The 20,655-nt window shown below is 34.7% G+C and overlaps 2 protein-coding genes across 3 annotated transcripts; one reads left to right on the top strand and one right to left on the bottom strand.

Moving 5' to 3' along the window:
- Positions 1-8,784: 8,784 nt before the first annotated feature.
- LOC120085045 (histone H2A.6) lies at positions 8,785-9,755 on the top strand. Its single transcript, XM_039040881.2, has 2 exons — positions 8,785-9,072; positions 9,261-9,755. Exons 1-2 carry the CDS (start codon positions 8,884-8,886, stop codon positions 9,477-9,479), a joined length of 408 nt encoding a protein of 135 aa, XP_038896809.1. The 5' UTR covers positions 8,785-8,883; the 3' UTR covers positions 9,480-9,755.
- Positions 9,756-10,611: 856 nt separating this feature from the next.
- On the bottom strand, positions 10,612-18,356 carry FH5 (formin homology5). Of its 2 annotated transcripts, none has more exons than XM_039041359.2 (6): positions 17,458-18,356; positions 15,521-16,097; positions 14,701-15,421; positions 14,409-14,611; positions 12,799-13,043; positions 10,612-12,073 (listed from the first exon to the last, which is right to left on the bottom strand). In XM_039041359.2, the coding sequence occupies exons 1-6, from the start codon at positions 17,620-17,622 to the stop codon at positions 11,021-11,023; spliced, it is 2,964 nt and encodes a 987-aa protein (XP_038897287.1). In that variant the 5' UTR covers positions 17,623-18,356; the 3' UTR covers positions 10,612-11,020. The 2 variants fall into 2 exon arrangements, with proteins under 2 accessions (XP_038897287.1, XP_038897288.1); XM_039041360.2 differs by having other exon boundaries at positions 12,799-13,034.
- Between the last annotated feature and the right edge of the window lie 2,299 nt (positions 18,357-20,655).

Here is a 20,655-nt window from a genome sequence, read left to right as displayed (position 1 = left end):
AGCACAAATAGGGGTGCATTGCTGACTCCACTATGGAGACTGAGTATGTAGTAGCTTGTGAAGCTACTAAGGAAGCTTTGTGGCTCAGGAAGTTTCTGAATGATCTGGAAGTGGTTTCAGACATGTCTAAGGCCATTACTTTTTATTGTGATAATAGTGGTGTTGTGGCTAATTTCCAAGAGCCTAGAAGTCACAAATGTGGGAAACACATAGAGCGGAAGTATCATCTCATTTAAGAGATTGTGCATCAAGGGGACGTGATCGTCACGCAGATAGCTTCAGTGTACAACGTTGCCAATCCATTTACAACGGCCTTCGCGACTAAGGTGTTTGAGAGTCGCTTGCAGAGTAGTGGTCTACGGGACATCCCACATCTGGTCTAGGGTAAGTGAGAGATTTTGTATTGGGCACGTATTATGCTCTAGTTTCTTGTTTTGTGTACTTTTATTTTAGTATGAATTTTATGATGTACACCCCATTAGCTTTAGGACAAGTGAGACATTGTTGGGGTTGATGCCCTAAATCTCGTGGTCATGTAGTTTGTAATTGTAGTGTACAGATAATTTATTTATTTAATAAAATATGATATATTTTATTCGACATTTAGTAGCATTAACCCACGAAACCAATAAAGTAACATCCAAGATTATCATTTGTAGCTTAAACATGTATGTAGAGATATATAAGTGGATCATGTTTAAGTGATAACTTAAATGATCTATAGTAGATGGATAAGGTTGTACCTTATCCTGGTGATACTACGAATATGGCTCGCTTTATAGATGTTACAATTGTTGTAAAGTGCTACAAGTGATATGATCCTGATTATTCATGTAGAGACATATGAGCGAGGTATTCTATAAAAAGGAGTTTGTATAAGATCGGACCACGAAATGAATAGTCTCGTTATATAACGCCATTACTAATAGAGACTTACATTTTACCGAGATGATCGTAGGTGACATAACCTGAATCTTGAGTGAGTTGTGAACTCCTACTTATGAAAGCGATCATTTGATTTATATGGGTGAGAGTGGCTAGATCACCGACTCAATAAGCCTATCATTTTGGGAATTCGTCTGATTGGGGAGTTGGGAACATAGCTACACAAGACAGAATTCACTTCTTCCCTAACGTCTATGTAAGTAGATGAATTGCTCCCTTAAGAACTGATTATGTGACTTGAACAATGTGACACCACACTCTCTCTTGGCCCGAGAAGGGGTTGGTCATAATTGGACTATGACGTATTGTTCGTTAGAGCGATCAATGGTACTTAAAGAGTTAGATGTAACGACAGGGGCAAAACAATAATTTTGGTCCAACTATACATACAAGCAATTTGTGAAGGGTCATCGCACTGTTGACTGGTTATATCCAAAGGACACAAAAATATATCTGTAGGGCAAAAAGTAGAGTTGTCAATTTGTAGTTGAGTGACCGACAATTACTGGATGTTGAGTACTTTAATTAAAGGAGTTTAATTAATTATTCAAGCACTATTGGAGCTTTAATCTACAGGTCCATAAGGTCCCATCTGGAGCTCAATAGGGATTATTGAGAATTAAATATAGATTAATTTGAATTGTTCAAATTAATCGAGAGAATTAATTATATATGATATAATTACTATAATGTATTTGATAAATTATAATATAAAGTTTATTTTGAGAGGAATTAAATATTTGAATCTGATCCAAATATTAATTGTATGAATTAGATTCATATAATTTAGTATAAATGTGATTTATATTAAATACCATAAACGATTGAGAGAATTCAAACTATAGATTATATTTTATTTGATACAATATACAAACTATAGGTTATGTATTTTACTCGATATAATATATAGTTTGATATATAATATATGATAAGTTGGTTATCATATATATATATATATATATATATATATTATTAAATTAATTTTTAGGAGGGAGTTATAATTCCCTTCCTCCTATTTTCTCTCATTATCAATCGTGGTGTGGCAGGTGTGTTTTTACGGTTGCTTCGTCTTCTTCATAGTAAGAAGAACACAGAAAGTCTGTGTGTGTGTGTTTTTTCCCAGAAGATTTCTCCCAAGCAAAAATTCCTCTCCTCTCCCAAAATCAACAGAGTCCACACTTCCTGTCTTTCTTAACCTCTAAGGAGAATACAGAAGACTCTCTTGTGGTGGTGTCCAACCAAATAGTGATTTGGTGATTGTTGCGTTTTTAGGTATTTGCGTTCTGAGGCTTGTGACCTGTTGGAGAAGGAATTTTTAAAGATTTTTAGGTTCAAGGGTTAATGTAATCTAAACCTAATTCCTTCTTTATTTAATTGCAATTGCATGCTGTAAAATATGTGGAATGCATAATTTTTATTCTCTGTAATTTTAGTTTTTTAGGGACAATTTTTTTTTATTTTATTTTATAAATTTGTCAATAACTAGAGTTCTAACCGTCGGATCGTGTTGAAATTTGTTCAATATGTTTAGAACACATAGGTTATCATTTTGAACGGTTGGATAGTCGTTTTGAGTCTTGGTTTATCCATCGTCGCTGTTGAACAGAAGTAGTTTCTTTGTCTTTTTCCGTTTTCTTTTAGGATTTTTTAAAATCTAGGGTTTTAGATTTTATTTTATTTTTAGGAATGCCAATAGCCTGTCAAATTTACTAATGTTAATTTAAGTATGCATGAGATATATGATTTAAATTATTTTTGAATGATGCATAAAATATGTCATTTAGATTCAAAATCCCACTTTAGGATAAACATGTTCATGCATCATGTCAAAATGTAAGTGTTATATTTTTTGGATGCATGATTAAATTAGCATGCCCATGCATCTTAGTATAAGTGTTATATTATTTTAGATGTATGGTACATTAAGCATGTCCATGCATCATACTAGGTTATAATTGTTATAATGTATGATAACATGATGGATATGTATGCTTAATAATTGTTAGATATAAGTCTTATATTTTTCAATTAAAATATATTTTGTATTGAGCATGACATTACTTAGATAAATATAAATGTTATATTCAATTAATGTCTTTGAATATAATTATAGATTTTATTTTTCATCATTTTATAATGGTTATAAGTTTAATGAAATTATAATTAAAATTTATAATAAAGAGTTGTATGCAAAAATAGGTCCAATTTAATTGATTTAAAATTAATTCACCTAGACTTATGTTAAATATGTTTCTAGTGAGATTAGAAATAGGTTAATCTTTTAATTCGTTTTAATAGAATTAAAATGAATTTCAATTAGAGATTAAATTTATAAAATAATTGCCCAAAGAGACCTTTGTCTAAGTAAAGTTTTGTCATGGTTGAGGAATTGAAGATGACAAAAATGGAACACCTCTACCTGGGAACCAACCTGGAAAGTGAATTGGGAAAATATTTTATAAGCATGCAATAAGTGATTGACTTCGTTAAAAAGTTTAACAGTTGAAGTCACATATTGTCGAAATATTTCATTTAAGCGTTGTATTTAGCAAATTAACAAATACTTAGTTAAAATTAATTAGTCATTATTTACTAAGTTAATAAACTCATTTCTGAAAAATACTCAGTGGGAGGAAAAAGATATATACGATATGTCAATTTTTTCCACTCGCATTCTCCCTAAAAGTTCATACTGTGAGACTCATACTTGGCCTTTAGGCGCCCTGGGAGTGTCCCCCTTCAGATGGTATTTGCATGGGTCAATATCGAGGTGAATGGAGTGAGTGTTTATGGTAAGTGGGAGAATGATATGTGTCAACATGTTCTACAACCTCTTTCATTGGTTTGCATCGTGAGACCTTCTTGCATGACCTTAAGGTGCCCTGGGAGTGTCCTCCTTTGGATGGTTTATACATTAGGTTAATATGAGGGGCAAACTTCATAAATGGTTTCTAGATAGTATCGCTTTATTTTTTGCCCCAATCGTTTTTTTCCTTCGGTTTGCTCATTGCGACAGGACTCTAGGGTCTAAAATAAATGGTCACACTTACAAGAAATTGTTAAGCAAGTTAATGATTTCTTGACCAAATCAATTGTGACTAATCGTTATAGGAATAAGAGTTCTTCTGGTGTAATGATTGGTTGAGAAGTGATTCAATTTAGGGAAGGAGTGATTGACCACCATTCAGTGGCTTTTGTCCTAAATGGAATAATATTGGGTTTGTTATTAGTTTTTGCTGAACTGATTGGATTGAAATGAATTTTTGCATAAGTGTCTAAGATAAGTAATTTGTTTTGAATCGGCAAAAATGACTAATGCTTCAGTGAACCTTCTTGATGCTAAAATATTGACCGAATTCAATTACATAACTTGGAAAGAATCAATCAAAACGATATTCATGGTTAACGACCTTAACTTCTTCCTAATTGAGGAATGTCCTTCAGTTCCAACTTTTGATGCAACATGAAATGTCCGTTATGCATACAAAAGGTGGACGAAGGCTAATCTCGAGGCTTGAGTTCACATATTGGCGAGCATACCTGATGCCTTGGCCAAAAGATTTGAAAGCATGGTCACTGCAATTCAGATCATACAATCAATACAAGAGTTGTTTGAGTGAGTGTCTTCACAATTCAAGCAGTATGGAGTTTATATGGATGAAACCCCAGTAATGTCAGCTCCCTATTTGAACTTCGGTCCGTATTGAATGTTAAGGGACAAATAGAGGAGATAAAAGTTGCTAACTCTAGCAAAGTTTATCAAAAAGGTTTTGACCTTGGAGGAAAAACTCGAGTTCATAATAAGGGATGTTCAAGTTGATCCCACTACTCTCTAGAATAGGAAGAGATCCAATGAAAATACATCTGATTTACTTGTTTTGGAGTCATGCTTAGTAGAGAATAATGATTAGGACTAGATAGTTGATTGGGGGGCTACTAATCACATATGTTATTCCTATTAGGGATTTAATTCCTGGAAACAATTGGAAGTTGGGGAGATGACCATTCGAGTTGATATTGGTGAGACCGTTTCAGTTGTTGCTGTAGGCAAGCTTAAGTTATTTTCGGACAAGAAATGATATATGTTATTAGATGACGTATATGTAGCTCCTAATATGAAAAGAAATTTAATATTTGTTTCTTGTTTGATTGAGTAAAATTATTCTATCTTATTCAAAAGAAGTAAAATGTTTATTTTAGAAAACAGAATGGAGATAAAATTTACTTCAAAAGAACGTAACTTATATGTACTAAGGCCGTTAGTTACAAAGGTTATCCTAAATACTGAAATGTTCAGAATGACAACAACTACTAAGAGACCGAGGATTTCTCATAAACAAAATTCTTATCTTTTGGCATCTAAGGTTATGTCATATTAATCTCAATAGGAATGAGATATTGGTAAACAATGGACTTCTAAATAGTCTATAAGATTTTTTTTACCTGTATGTAAGTCGTGTCTTGAAGGTAAGATGACAAAACGACCTTTTACTGGAAGAGGTTATAGAGCTAAAAAAGCCCGAAATTTATACATTCAGACTTCTGTCGTCCGATGAATGTAAAAGCAAGAGGAGGGTATGAATATTTCATCTCTTTTATAGATGATTATTCAAGATATGGGTATTTATACCTAATGCAATACAAGTCTGAAGCACTTGAAAAGTTTAAGGAATATAAGACTGAGGTTGAAAACTTGTTAGGTAAAAAGATAAAAACACTATGATCTGATCGTGGTGGAGAGTTTATGGACTTAAGATTCCAGAACTATATAATAGAACATGGAATAATGTCCCAACTCTCATTCCCCGGTACACCTCAACAGAATGGTGTATTGAAAATGAGAAATAGAACGCTGTTGACATGGTTTGGTCTATGATGAGTTATGCTCAACTTTCTGACTCATTATGGGGATCTGCAGTGGAGAATGCTGTTTACACTTTAAACAACATTCCATCAAATAGTATTTCTGAAACACCTTTGGAGTTGTGAAGACGTCGTAAAAGTAGTTTACGCATCTTCAGAATTTGGGGATGTCCAGCCCACGTGCTTATGACATATCCTAAAAAGTTGGAACCTCGTTCGAAAGTATGCCTATCTATAGGCTACCCTAAGGAAACGATAGGGAGTACTTCTTTGATCCAAATGAAAATAAAGTGTTTGTATCGACAAAGCTACGTTATTGGAGGAAGACCACATGAGGGACCATAAACCACGAAGCAAAATAGTTTAAAGAAAAATTTCTGAAAATACTACTGAAACTTCAACAAGAGTTGTTGAAGAGACTAGTACATCAACAAGAGTTGTTGATGTCGGTTCGTCTAGTCAAACTAATCCATCTTTAGAGTTGAGATTGTTTCGACGTAGTGGAAGGTTGTGAATCCACTTGTTCGCTGCACGAGTTTAACAGAAGCCCAAAACATCATTAATGATGATGTTGAGGATCCATTGTCTTACAAGAAGGCAACGGAGAGTTGACAAAGAAGAATGAATTAAGACCATGAATCTAAAAATGGAGTCTATGTACTCCAATTATGTCTGAAAACTTGTAGACCAACTTGATAGGGTGAAATGTATAGGTTGCAAGTGGATCTACAAGACGGAAAAAGATGTAAACGGAAAAGTGCAAACCTTCAAGACTAGATTAATAGTAAAGGGTTATACCTAGGTTGAGGAGGGGGGACCTATAAAGAAACCTTCTCTCTTGTTGCCATAATAAAATCTATCTTGACTCTCTTGTCCATTGCCACATATTATGACTATGAGATATGACAAATGGATATCAATACTGCCTTTTTGAACGTAATCAATATAATCTACATGGCTCAACCAGAAGAATTCATAGTATAAGGTAAAGATTAAAAACTTTGCAAGCTCAATCGATTCATCTATGGATTGAAACAGACATCTAGATCTTGGAAAATTGAGGTTTGACACTGTAGTCAAAACCTGTGACATTAATCAAAATGTTGATAAACCTTGTGTTTACAAGAAGATCATTAACAATTTAGTAGCTTTCTTGGTGTTATATGTGGATGATATCCTACTCATTGGGAATGATGTAGGTTTTCTGACCCAAATTAAAGAATGGTTAGCTGTTCATTTCCAAATGAAAGATTTGGATGAAACCTAATATGTTCTAGGGATCCAAATTACAAAGGATTGTAAGAATAAAATGTTAGCCTTATCTCAAGCATCATATATTAACAAAATTATTGTCAAGTATTCGGTGTAGAATTCCAATAAAGGTTTACTACCTTTTGGGCATGAAGTTGTTCTGTCTAAGGAACAGTGTCCTAAAACACCTCAAAAGATTGATGAGATGAGATAGATTCCTTATGTATATGTGGTAGGTAGCCTTATGTATGTCACGTTGTGTACTAGGCCCGATATCTGTCATGCAGTGGGAGTAATCGGTAGATATCAGTCCAATCTAAGATCTAATCACTGAACAACGGTCAAAGCCATTCTCTAGTATCTTAGGATAACGAGAAACTATATGCTTGTGTATGAAGCTAAGGATTTGATCCTTACATGATACACTAACTTCGATTTTCAAACTGATAAGGATTCCAAGAAATCCACGTTAGGATCAATGTTCACTCTAAATGGAGGAGCTATAGTATGGCGGAACATCAAGCAATGATGCATTGTATATTCCACGATGGAGGCAAAATATGTAACTACTCGTGAAGTTACTAAGGAAGTCGCGTGGCTAAAAAATTTTCTGGCAGATTTGAAAGTTGTTCCAAACATGACTTTGCCCATCACCTTTTATTGTGATAACAACGGTGCAGTGGCAAACTCCAAAGATCCTTGTAGTCACAAAAGTAGAAAGCATATAGAGCGTAAGTATCATCTCATTAGGAAGATTGTGCAACGAGGATATGTGATTATCACACAGATTGCTTCGGAGCACAATGTTGTTGATCCATTTACAAGGCTCTCACGGTTAAAGTTTTTAAGGTCACCTGGAGAGCATGAATTTACGAGATATGAGTCACTTAATCTAAGACAAGTGGGAGATGTCGTTGGGTATATTGTATGCCATAGTTTATTGTATTGTATTTGATACTGTACATCCCATTTTTGATATTTAATACTGTATAGTCCACTTATTCATTGTATTGTATTTGATACAATACATCCTACTCGTTTTAGAACAAGTGAGAGATTTTGGAGTTAATGTCCTAAATCGAGTGTATTTTCTAGTTTGTAAAGACAAATCATACATCTAATAAAATAAAAAAGGTACTTTATTAATATTTAGATTGCATTAAATTAATCCAATAAACTAAGATCTAAGGTTGTTTTATGAAACTTAAATATGTATGTAGAGACATAAAGGTGGATTACGTTTAAGTGATAACCTAAATAGTCTGTAGTAGATGAATAAGACTAAGTATCTTATTTTGGTAATACTACGAATACGACATGCTTTATAGATGTTACAATTGTTATAAAGTGACACAAATGAAATCATTATTAAACTAGATCTAGACAATAAAGATTAAACTAAAAGAAAATACCAAAAAGCACATAATAGCCAACAACACAAATAATAATAAATAAAGAAGAAAAAGAATAAGAGGGAAAATTTTCGGAATTTCATAAATTCAGTTAATAGAAAAGCCGGGGCCTTCCCGCCAATTCACATGCACGCTGACGTAATCTATTCCATCGCGCCATCTGGTAAGAAAATCGAATCCACCTTCAAATCTGAACCGTCCCATCACTCACCCATCCAACGGCCACAGATCTCAATCCGCGTACTTCAATTTCATTGGCCTATCTCACAAGCCCCATCTCACTATATATATCAAATACCGTCCTTTATCTTTCGGGATTATTTATTACTCTTTCGCGCCCTCGCCGGAAAATCGCCTTCGATCTTCTCTCCCGTTCCTTTGTTCTTCTTTTCCGTCTAACAGATCTCATTTCATGGCCGGCAGAGGCAAAACCCTAGGATCCGGAGCCGCCAAGAAGGCCACCTCCAGGAGTAGTAAAGCCGGGCTGCAGTTTCCCGTCGGTCGTATTGCTCGTTTCCTCAAGGCCGGCAAGTATGCCGAGCGTGTCGGTGCTGGTGCTCCGGTCTATCTCGCCGCTGTTCTTGAATACCTAGCCGCTGAGGTATGATAATTTCGAAGTTTTTTTTTTTAGATTTGTGGGTTTTGTGTGATTGAGCACTCCTTATGGATCTAGGGTTTCAAAGATTTCCCCTAGTTCGTCCCCCCTTTCGCAATTTCTTCATGGGTATTTAAGAATTTGATTGATTTTATTGCTTTTGGGACTAATTCGAGTGTTGTTGTTATGTTTAGGTTTTGGAACTCGCTGGAAACGCTGCCAGGGATAACAAGAAGACGCGTATTGTTCCTCGTCATATTCAACTTGCTGTACGTAATGATGAGGAACTGAGCAAGCTTTTGGGGGATGTGACTATTGCTAATGGTGGTGTTATGCCCAACATTCACAATCTGCTTCTGCCCAAGAAAACAGGGACTTCATCAAAGAACGCTGGTGGTGATGATGAACCCTAGATTTGTTTGTAACAGAAACAAATGAACTGAATCATTAAAACATGTTGATGAAATGTGGCCCTGGTCAAGATAGTGCTTTCTTATTTTGTTGTTAGATTTTTCAATTTTCTTCTCTTTTCCTTTCTTTTTTCTGCTTTGACATCTATTAATTTTTCTTAGGTTACGAATCTTTTCTTATGGAATTTGTAACAGTTCAAGGAGTAGTGCTAGAATTTCACCTAGTGTTGTGAATATCATCATCATCATCTATTAATATCACCTCCTACTTGTTCTTCATACCTGAGATTATGGAATTTTGTTCTGAGTACTGGGTTTTCCATATCTTTAGTCTTCTGATTTATAACTCTGATGTGAAATGCAAGGATATCTGGAAACATATGTTGTAATTTGAATAAAGCCAGTCAGCGTTTTGTGTTCTGTTTTTAGCTATGTTTCTGATATATTTATGAGGAATTATTAGGGGTAATTGTAAACCATTGTGGTTTAATTAAATAACTAAGTTAATTTTAGCCAATTTCTTAGAGGTTCTGCAATTACTTCAAACCATTCTTTCTAATCCATCCTAAACCATTAGGATTATATTAGAAATCAGAGTAAATTTGAATGTATGAGTTTTCTTGCGAGTGATGAATATGTCACGTGTTGACAGCAGACCCTCCTTGAAATTAGTTGGAAGAAGGTTGTTTGATGGTAAGTAAAAATTTGGATTTTGCTACCTGTAGGGTCAAATTTTGGAAGAGTGCAATTGTGAAGATGCTAGGCTTATGGTTAAGTATATTTGGATTTTTATGAAATCCAGGATTCTCAATGTTTTCTTTATTCTATTAGTTTTGTTCATTGAAATTATCGGTGGTAGCAAAATGGCCATCAAAGTTCGTATTTAGTTTACATTATCAATATAGTCCAATTTTAGTAACCAAGTGAAAGATGTCCATAATATATATGTATCTTATCTAGACTAATTTATGTGTATTTTAACTTATCTCTGAAGCAATCTAGTCGATGTGCACTTTAACTTGGGAGTAATCTGTCTAATTCTAGATTAAATTTAAGTAGGTGGTTAACATAGATTGAATTTAGGAATGTTTTAGGTAATAGGTAATGTTTGCATTGCCCATAATAGTAGGTAATGTTTTAATCAATAAAAACATCAGGAGAAAATATTTTAAATTAAAAAATTTGGTGGTCATATTTAGTTCAAATGACAATATAAGTAAAGATGCCCAGCCTTTCTCAAATTGAGCTTATGGAGACCCACACAATATCAAAAGAGAAGGTAGAAGACATATTAACTGATACCCTGGTAAACACAACCTACATCTACAAACTATGTTGAATGCTCCCAACTGCCAAAAATGTCAAAACTAAGGATTTTTTACAAAAAGAATTAAGGTGAAAGAAAAATCAAAGTCAAAAGTCTAAGTGTGTTCCGGTCACATTGGCAATTCATGGAGCTTCTTCATAATGCTAAAGAACTTGCCTATGACCAAAATGGACCCTAAAAATTCAGACGGTTGGACATCTTTTCAACAACTGATTACCTACGGACTCTCGTCGTCATCATCTGAACTTGAGTTACCCATCCGACGATCGGTAATTGCTGGGAAAATCAGCTGATTCAAATCAGGAGAAGGAGGGTGTCGTAGATCAGAAGCTTTAGTTGAAGGGGGGTGATTGATATCAGTGGACGGCGAAGAGGGGTGATTGATATCAGTGGACGACAAAGGGGGGTGATTGCTATCAGTAGAAGATGGAGGGTGGATATCAGTGGACGACAAAGGGGGGTGATTGCTATCGGTAGAAGACGAAGGAGGGCGGATATCAGAAGACGACGAGGGTTGGTGGATATCAGAAGACGATGCTGCCTTTCTGTGTCCCTTCGCCTGCTTTTTCTGTGCATCCTTTATTTCTCGGCAAGTCTTATCTATCATTATCAAAAAATCTCGCACAATTACAAACAACCGTAAGCCCTCGTCCTTCCCTGCATTTCCGTGGAAGTAGTCGCCCGTGCTTTTCACTAAATCCATGATTCTTTTTTCTTCTTCCAGGAGGGCCATGATATCAACCTCAGCACTCTGCACAAAGACTTTCAATGTTTCGTGAAATTTACTCTCTTCACCTAGACCCTGCATGTCTTTGTTCAGAAAGTCTCTTGTCCTTAAGAGTGCATGGCCAAGTTTGGAAACAGTTCCAGTTAAGGCATCCGCATCTATGGTTGCTGCTTTCTTCACATTCTGAAGTTCCCCACTCAATCCCGAGACGACCTGAAGACCCAAGGTACGGTAATGCTCTTCGGTGTCATTAGTAGTTCCGTCCAGCAGATCCTTTGATGAGGTGCTTGAGAAGCTCTGGCTTCCTGTGGCATTCCGGGCAGCTCTAATCCCTTCTGTGCGAATGATCTCCTGAACTACGAAGTGCAATAATGTAGTCTTGCCATCTTTTCCTTTCACATCTGACAATTTTAATAGAGTGTCCAATTTGAATGCTTGTGCACCACCTCGAAAAGTCCCATCATTCATCCGATTGCCCGTCTTAAGAACAGCTTCTAGAAGTTTGAGGAACAACCTGCTGCTCCGAAGTTCCTTGCAAGCAATCTATCCAGATGTGATGTAAAGTCAATATGAATCCACAGTTAGTCAGGAAATTCAGAGATGGAGGAAAAACAAACTCATTTAATGCAAAAGAACTTGGATCTTTCTTAATGTATACTAATTTATACACATTTGAGACGTGAATATATGAAACGAGATGAAAAAGATTCTGACTTTGATAGTTGGAAAACAACCATCTCGTGTGACATAATTTGAAGAGTTAATGAAATATGGACATCAATCAATAATTACTCTAGCAGAGCTAATTAAATCTAACACGGTAAGCTGAAATTCATTTCAACAGTTGGTAGATGGACGAAGAATTTTGGGGCAAAGAGAGGTTCACAGGACCCATGGTGTGACTTCAAGGGCAAATAGGCACACAAGTGCAAGTCTCAGTTGTATGCTGTGGATCTTGTCCACTTGCTATAATGATGTCTTTGATGGATTTGGATTATTCCTTATTAACTGTTTTCACACTGGATATACAAACTCAATGAATTGCTTCGTTTGAATACTGCTCATCAGAGAACTCCCCACTTCAGGAATTCCTTTTTGTAAAAGAATAAACATAGCAAAACCATGGCAACAAAACAAGTCTCTGTTACCTATTTGTCGCTCAATTTTTCATGCATGATTAACTATTGGGTTCAGAATTGTCAACATTGACCTATCCATGATATCGATAATTTTAAGTACTAAATGTAATACAGTGAGAAACGTTCTACCTCCAAGTTAACAAAGGACTCTTTAGTGATGGAGATGTCCTCCTGAAGAGTGCCCATGAAAAGCAGCGATTCCAACCTTTTGAAAGCAAATGGGATGTCAACCAAAGATTTAAGGAACCGCTCAGCATTTCCAAGTTGAGAAAGTTCCCCACTAAACAGTCTAAGCTTGAGTTCTTCTTCTGGTGTTGGTGCCATCCTCAGTAAATTCTCAAGAAGTTCAGAAGGAAGTTCAGTTCCTGATCCAACTAAGACAGGTCAATATAAGATACGCAGCCCAAAAATTTATGCATTCCATTGAGAAATGGCTGCAGAAAACAGGCAGATAAACAAGATAGATTCGTTTTGTAGATTGCAGAGGCACCTTCCCTTTTACCTTGTGGAAGATTTTCTTCCGGCCATGTTGTTCAATAACAATGACACGAGTAATAATTTCTCCAAATAAAGAAATGGTTGATTCATATTTTGAATGATGGAACCAACCGTATTACAAAATAAATATTCTCAACTACAATTTTATTTGAGAAAAAGAAATATCGATTAGAATCACTGTTAAGAAGAGTGGTAGCAAAAATGGCCACAGACAAATATTAACTACTACAAATTTCCATCAGAGATTTACAAGAACATTTCTAAATTAATTCTCTAAAGAACCACCAAGAATAGTGTCCTTCCATCACCCAAAAAAGAGCAAATATAGTGGATTGCCAATAAAGAAACATTTTATATGGAAAAGGTAATGTATAGTATGTCACTCATCGTCCGTATATAGGCTCCCTAGAACAATTTCCCCCGTCTACAATTCATGAAAGTTGGAACAAAGATGGGGAAAAAGTATATCCGACTGTAAGCAAATAGACACAAACAATTTCAGAAGCAATTGTCTTATTAATCTAAACCTGGGCTCTAAAAGGTTGATTCACTGTTATTATACTTAATGGCATATATTGGCTATGAAGGGAGATCTTTGGAAGCGAAATGTCAAAACCACACTTGCATGTGTTCAGCATTGTCATGCAAATTAATGTTCATTCTATATTATGTTTCTTGGACTTTACACCATATGAAGAAATGACTTTCTTATGTCAATAATATAGAGTATTTTGAGTATTGTCTTGGATATTTTGTGAATTGAGAGAATGACTATAATTCTCTAACCTACATAACAATTTGTTCTCAAACCAAGTTTTGGAGTATTTTGAGTATTGTCTTAGATATGCCTGCTTTCTTATTTTTGCATCATTCAATGAGCTAGAAAATGAGAGGCTGTTAACGTTTATCGGCATAAATAATTAATATGCTCACTTGAGCCTAACTCCTAAAAGCCATGTTATTTGGATCTTCCCACCGGCCCATTTCCTGAGGTTTTTAGTGTGCGGAGCAACTGCCCTCAGCCACTTCATCAGAGCATCACATTTTTTTTTAAACATTGGTCGGAAATAAACATCCCTGAGGAGTATCAGGAATACTGCTATTAGTTCAACTAAATTCTTCACTTTTGGGACAGACAACAAAATGATAACAGGGAATGAAGTGCATGCCTCCATTCCGATCCATGTCTCTCTTTATGTCTTCTAAGGAGATGCAAGAAAGTCAATATCAGGTAAGATTACCTTCATGAAGTGCATCACAGACTTCTTCTTTTGTCACATTTAGTGCTCGCAAAAGAATGGACAGATTTTGTGCTTTCTTTGAATCAATAATCTGAATGTACTGGTGTGCAGGATCTTGTGATGATGACTCCTTCTTGCCTTCTGTTTTGGTTTTATCTACAGGCGTATATCCGAAAAGAGTTTCTATCATCTCCTCGTTGAATCTGTATGATTTTAGATTAAATGCTTTCAGCAACTTGTAGAATTATTTAAAAGCAATGGTGATACAAAAGGAGTGGAACTTATAACATACTGGAAAGACCCTGCTTTTATCTGATGCCAGACCATGGAATGGTCGGGGTTTGCAAGAACTTTGTCCCAGAAAAATGGTTTCAATTTGGCTTTGGGAACACCCGATTCGTCCATTTCATCATCACCTGAACCAAAAGGCTTCGGAGGTCGAGGTGGAGTTGCACCTTTGGGTGCTAATGGAGGTGGCCTAGGAGGAGCAATACCACTTTTGGGAGGTGGTGGTGGCCCTGGTGGGCGAGGGCCTGCCTTGCCTGGCACGGGTGGTGGAGGTGGAGGAGGTCCTGGAGGGTGCCCTGAATTTTTAGGTCTTGGTGGTGGTGGTGCAGGAGGTGCAGGAGGCAGTGGAGGGGGAGGAGGACTAGCCATGCTGGATGGAGGTTTAAAAGACGAAGGGCGTTCCGGAGGGAGGGGAACAGCCCTGCCAGGAGGAGGCTTCAGAGGAGGTATAATTTCTGAGGTGACTGGCATTGCTCCTGGAGGAGGTGGCAGCAAACCATTAGTACTGCCAGCCATTTTCGTTGATCCAAAAGATGAATTATTAGCAACTCCAGCAGCTCCAAAAGATGGAGGTCCCTGGATTGAAGTACGTGCACCATCAGAGACAATGTGCAGGCTACCATCCAATGATGAAGCTCTCTGATGGTGACTCAAGCTAGATGGTTGACTCATGAACTTGTCATCCTTAAGGGAATTCCCAAACGCAGAATATTTTGGTGAAGAACCTGAAAGTTCATGATTTATATCAACATTAAAAAAAATGTTAAAGATAACATAAAATATTCTCAAAACAAGCTTGTGAGAACACTGAAAAGAGTACTCACTTAAACTCAAGCTTAGGAGAGGCCTTTCATGATTTTCATCATTTTGCTTCACTCTGGAGCCACTCTTATTATAGCATAAAAATAGCAGAGCTACAATAATAAAAGTCACTGTTGCTGTTACAACAACAGCGATGATGACTGTTTGTTGATTATTAGATTTCTTTTCTTTTTTACTACTTGTGCTAGAAGCTTTCCTTGAAGGTTTTTCATCTGCTGAAGATTCAGGTGGCGGAGCAGGCACTTCTTTAGCACTTCGATGCCACCTAGAACTTAACTTCCTTCTAATACTACCAGGCATTAAAAGCAATGACTCCAGATACCTGGTGTACCAAGCTTCAGAGTTGTAGTCTTTCCCAGAGACATGAAATTTCTTTCTTAGACAATCTAAAAGAGTCTTCTTCATCTGGGGATGCATGGCCCTTAGCATTCTGTTTGTTTTCTCTTTTGTCAGCATCTGACATTCAAAATTAATTTCATTTGTGCTTCCGGGTTTTTCTTCAAAGCATAGGTCAGTACCCTCTACAGCTTCCTTTAACTGAAACAAATCCAAGTTGCACTTAACCAGTAACAGCTCAGCCTGCAGCAAGTTTTTTAATTCAAGTTAACCTCAGCATAGTAAGTGAGCCTCAAATAAGGCAAGAGGCAGAAGACACATAGAAATAAACAAAAGGTTGAGATAGATGAGCAGAATATAAGCGTGTTTAGACGTCTCGAAGGGATCCTAGGGAGATTTGGTCCCTCGTTCGCTTTCATGTCTCTTTGTGAGTTTCGATTTCAGAGACTTTTTGTAACTATTCTATAGGCACTACTTCACATCGTTGGGGCCATTTTCTTTAGAGGGTGCTCTTTTTTTTTGTAGGCTTGTTTTTTGTATGCCTATGTATTATTTAATTTTTTTTCTCAATGGAAGTTATTTTCATTAAAAAAAGAAAAAGGGGTGGAGATAGATATTTGTCTAAACTAGTTGTTCAGAAGTAAATTACTGGCATTTAATTGTTTTCAATTGATAACCTTTTTATTTTTAGTTTTTTGCTTCTAAAACATATGTTTGATTGCTAACAGCTCTTTTGTGTTGTAATCTACAAATTTAAAAACGCTAGTAAGAACCAACACTCCAACATTAAAGAAAGTGGAAAGCTGTTTGGAAGCTATTTTAGAAAAAAAGGACATTTTTGTTTATGTTTTCAATTTCCTTTTTTCAAGGAGCTCTTTTGAGAAGTTAGCAAGGGTTAAGGTTGAGGTTATTAAACGTTGAAATTAGTATCAATAATATCCTGATTTTGTAAGTAATGAGAACTTTAGTTATTCTATAAAGAAACAACTAATCTAGAAGTAGAAACAAATTCTTTTTATAAGAAAAATCACATAAGTACGTTTGTACTAAATTTCAATTTTAGAAAATGATTTCAGAATAGCTATGTACAGCCTCTAGCTTTTAAAAATTGTGTTATGGAAAAAAAATGGCTAGGACTTGAAAACTGCTTTGAAAAGGTGGAAAACAGAACAGGAATGTTATCAGCAATGAATGCAACTTTCGCTTGTTAAAGACATAAAGCCAGAAACAAACTAGTAACTAAGGGTATGGATACATAAGTTTTTATCATAATAACCAGTCATCACAAGATAACTCCCTTCATAATATGCTCTCTCTTCATTGTTCCAATTTCTTTCCTTCATTTACTGGCCTTATTAAATCTAACACAAACATGTTCAAGAACTTTTAAGATCAATTATCTCGAAAACCAAACATAATTGGGTCTAAACAACATTCTAGAGTTAGCAAGATCAAATACTTCGAGCAAGACTACATTTTAATCCAACGTTAACAGTTAAGAAACAAAAAGGCTTAAGACAGATGAAGCTGAAATACAAACTATACTTTGTTGTTCAGAAGAAAAAAAGGACATTAGTCTCATATCACAAGCAGAATCGCTCACCATCTCTGTGTTGACATTCCCATTAATTGGGTCAGCTAGTTGAGTCAGAATCAGTTCCTCTTCCTCGTGGTCCTTCAAGCAAGTTGCTAAAGAAGCACAAATGAGAATCACCAAAACAACCAAACATCTCCTTTTTGCAACACCCATAAGTCGTCGAAATGTCATTATAAAAGCATAATATCCTCACGGTTCCATCTTTCCCTAACCCCAAGTAAAGAAACCCATCTAAACAAAATTCAAACCTTCAACAAATTCACCACCAATACAACTCAAACTATCAGAAAACACGAAATCCCAGAACGTCAAAACACAAGAACTAAACAAAAATCCCTCGGAAAGCCCAACAAGAATTTCTGATAAAAATCGCAAAACAAAGCTCGAGGATGATCAATTCCAATCATGAAAACAAAATCCCAGAAAGAATAGGGGAAAAGGGTAATAAGAAAACCCCTTAAAGAAACAGAATCGGATAATGGAAGGAGCTAAGGCAATCCCATTCTTTTTTTTTTTTTTTACCAAAAGAGAGAGAGAAAACCCTGAATTGAAAATCAAAAGTAGGCGGAGTGGAAAGGCCTCCAATGGGTCTCCGATTCTGACCAGATCCACCAAAAGAAGGTCGAAGAATTGGGCGACGTTACAAACATTTGACCAAACGCGTTGGGGAAGAAGGCGTAATTTCGTTGTTGAACAAAAGCTGCGGAAAAAAGGAATAATGAAAGAGACCACTTTCAATGGTGGTATTAAATTTCTTTATTCAATTCCTTTTTCTCTAAAACTTTCTCTCAATCTAAATTCGTGGAGGATGCAAATCAGACATTTCCATTCTTACCTGAAAATTTCTTCAACCTAAAATTTGCCGTCCATGCTGTACTACTTTATTTCAAAATTTTACATTTTCCATTTTAACACTTGGTTACCTAATTATCTATATTCATGATCTTCCTTTTTTTTCTTCGCCAACTCGAACATAGTCCAAACTTATACGTCAAATAAGTTTAACTTAGTGATGATTGACATTGTCTTCATTTTTCAGGGTTGGAGATTCGATCCTCATTCATCACGATTGTCGTACTAAAAAAAATACTATAAAACTTGTACTATAGAATTTATGACTTAAATAAATAAGTATTTGTGATTACTTCATTTCTATTAAATTATGAAGATTTTTTTAAATTTTTTTTGCAATATTTTTTTAGCTATTATAATTCTTAATCATATGTACTTATTTTTGTAAGTATTTGTTATCTTGTTGTTAACTCGATGTAGTTTTGGATAATTTATTACAAAGGTCTTGTTTAATAATTATTTATTTATTTTTTAGTTTTGAAAATTGAGTTTATTTTCTTATAACTAATTTACTATTATTTTCATCTTTTCTAATTAAACATTTGAATTCTCAGATAGAATGATCGAAAAACAAAAACAAAAACAATTTTTTTAAACTACTTTTTTAAATTCTGAAACTTAGTTTGACTTTTTTAAAGCACTCCTAAAAAGCATATAACAAAACAAAAAAATCATGGATCGAAGTAGTACTTATAAGGTTAATTTTAAAAAAATAGAAACAAAAGTTCAAATGATTATTACCTAAATTTTAAAATTTTTGTTTACCTTACTTGATTTTGTATTTAGGTTTGAAAGTTTTCCCATGGCTAGGTTTCACATTTATATGCTTGATGTGAAGTCTTTTAGTTGGTTATGTTTTATTTGTTGATAGGTTTATAAATGTTTCATTTTTATTTTAACCTTAAGGTTCATTTTAGTATCTCATAATTTAAAAGTTTTCAATCACAAACTCTCTATTAGTAATGTCAACACTAGTTTATCATTTGTTTATATGACGTGATATTTGATGAGTTGGTAAGAACTGAGGAGCAGAATTAATTCAACATAAAGAAAAGAAGTCAAGTCGACATGAACATAACTCAACTAATACAAAACATATGATCTCTCAATTAAGATATCATAAGTTTGAATCTTCAACTTCACTTATTATTAAACTAAAAAATGCATAAACTTTGGCTAGAATTTTAGAGACAACATGAGAAGTTTTTATCTCTTAAGTGGCTTACCTCTTGTAAATCTATTAAACAATAATCCTTTGGTAAATTATGATAATTGATGAGGCATATATTATATAAGTTTATCATCAACGATAAGGACAGTATAATTAAAGTGGAGATTTTAAAACTACATAAAAATTCGATGGAATAAGCATAAAAATATTAGAGACTAAAGTATATGTTACGATAAGTTGCATGAATTTTCAAAATATACTCCATGTAAATATTCACAAACTAAAATAAAGAAAAAACTAGATTTTTATAAAAAAATGATTATTATTTTTGAAAAAAAAGTTATCCACAATGAAAGCGCGTCTAAGTTCTAACGTTTGGATGTGGGGCCCTCAAGTTTTTTAAAAAGTCTCCAATTTGATCAATTTAATATATATCGCCGGGTGGGGTGGCCCGGTGGCGGAAATCTATTACGTTCTCCAAATTTCTACTTTCTCAAACATTTATTTCAATATTTTTTTATGAAAAAAAATATTTATTTTAATTGGAGATTTTCAAAAAAATAAAAAAATTATTTACATAAAATAATAAAATTTAATTTTTTTTATAGAGACCGATAGAAACTCACATGATATTATGTGATAGATGCAGATAGAAATCTATCAATATTTATCGGTGTTTTTCTTTTACTATTTTTATAAATATTTTGACATTTTTTTTTATCTAAGAAAATTATTTTTAGAAAGAAAAATGATGTAACATTTATTTATTTTTTATTAAAAATAATTTTTAAGTTATTTGAATTATATATACATTTATATTATTTCTTTCCTTGCTTTACCATCTTCTTCTTCCACCATCAATAACACTCGTCACCACCTTTTTTGTTTCTTTTAACGAAAATGTGTGGAAGAAGGGAGAGAGAAGGGAAACGGGGAAAGAGAAGATAAGGAAAAAAGAAAAAGGAGGAACGTCAATGGCAACCCATGGAAGGATGAGACAAGGGAAATAATAGAGAAATTAGGGACAGAATATATTTTTTCTTCAAATTTTTAAACAAAAGAAATAGATAGATAGACCAAATTGGAACCAAATGTAAACCTCAAGAGTGAAATTATTAAGCTTGAATATTTATTATTAGCTCGTTTGAACGAAGGGAATGTGACTCTAAGGTCAAACTTAG

The sequence above is a fragment of the Benincasa hispida genome, chromosome 9 (genome assembly GCF_027475165.1).
Source record: "Benincasa hispida cultivar pf3 chromosome 9, pf3_genome.v1.1, whole genome shotgun sequence".
NCBI lineage: Eukaryota > Viridiplantae > Streptophyta > Magnoliopsida > Cucurbitales > Cucurbitaceae > Benincasa > Benincasa hispida.
Note: the sequence above shows the minus strand (reverse complement) of the source record. Positions and strands in the feature narration are given on the sequence as shown.

Coding starts and splice junctions, on each gene's coding strand:
- LOC120085045 (XM_039040881.2), top strand. CDS start 8,884: ATGGCCGGCAGAGGCAAAACCCTAGGATCCGGAGCCGCCAAGAAGGCC. Junction 9,073..9,260: donor TTGAATACCTAGCCGCTGAG/GTATGATAATTT, acceptor TGTTATGTTTAG/GTTTTGGAACTCGCTGGAAA.
- FH5 (XM_039041359.2), bottom strand. CDS start 17,622: ATGACATTTCGACGACTTATGGGTGTTGCAAAAAGGAGATGTTTGGTT. Junction 16,098..17,457: donor GGAATGTCAACACAGAGATG/GTGAGCGATTCT, acceptor AACTTGCTGCAG/GCTGAGCTGTTACTGGTTAA. Junction 14,612..14,700: donor ATAAAAGCAGGGTCTTTCCA/GTATGTTATAAG, acceptor AAAATCATACAG/ATTCAACGAGGAGATGATAG.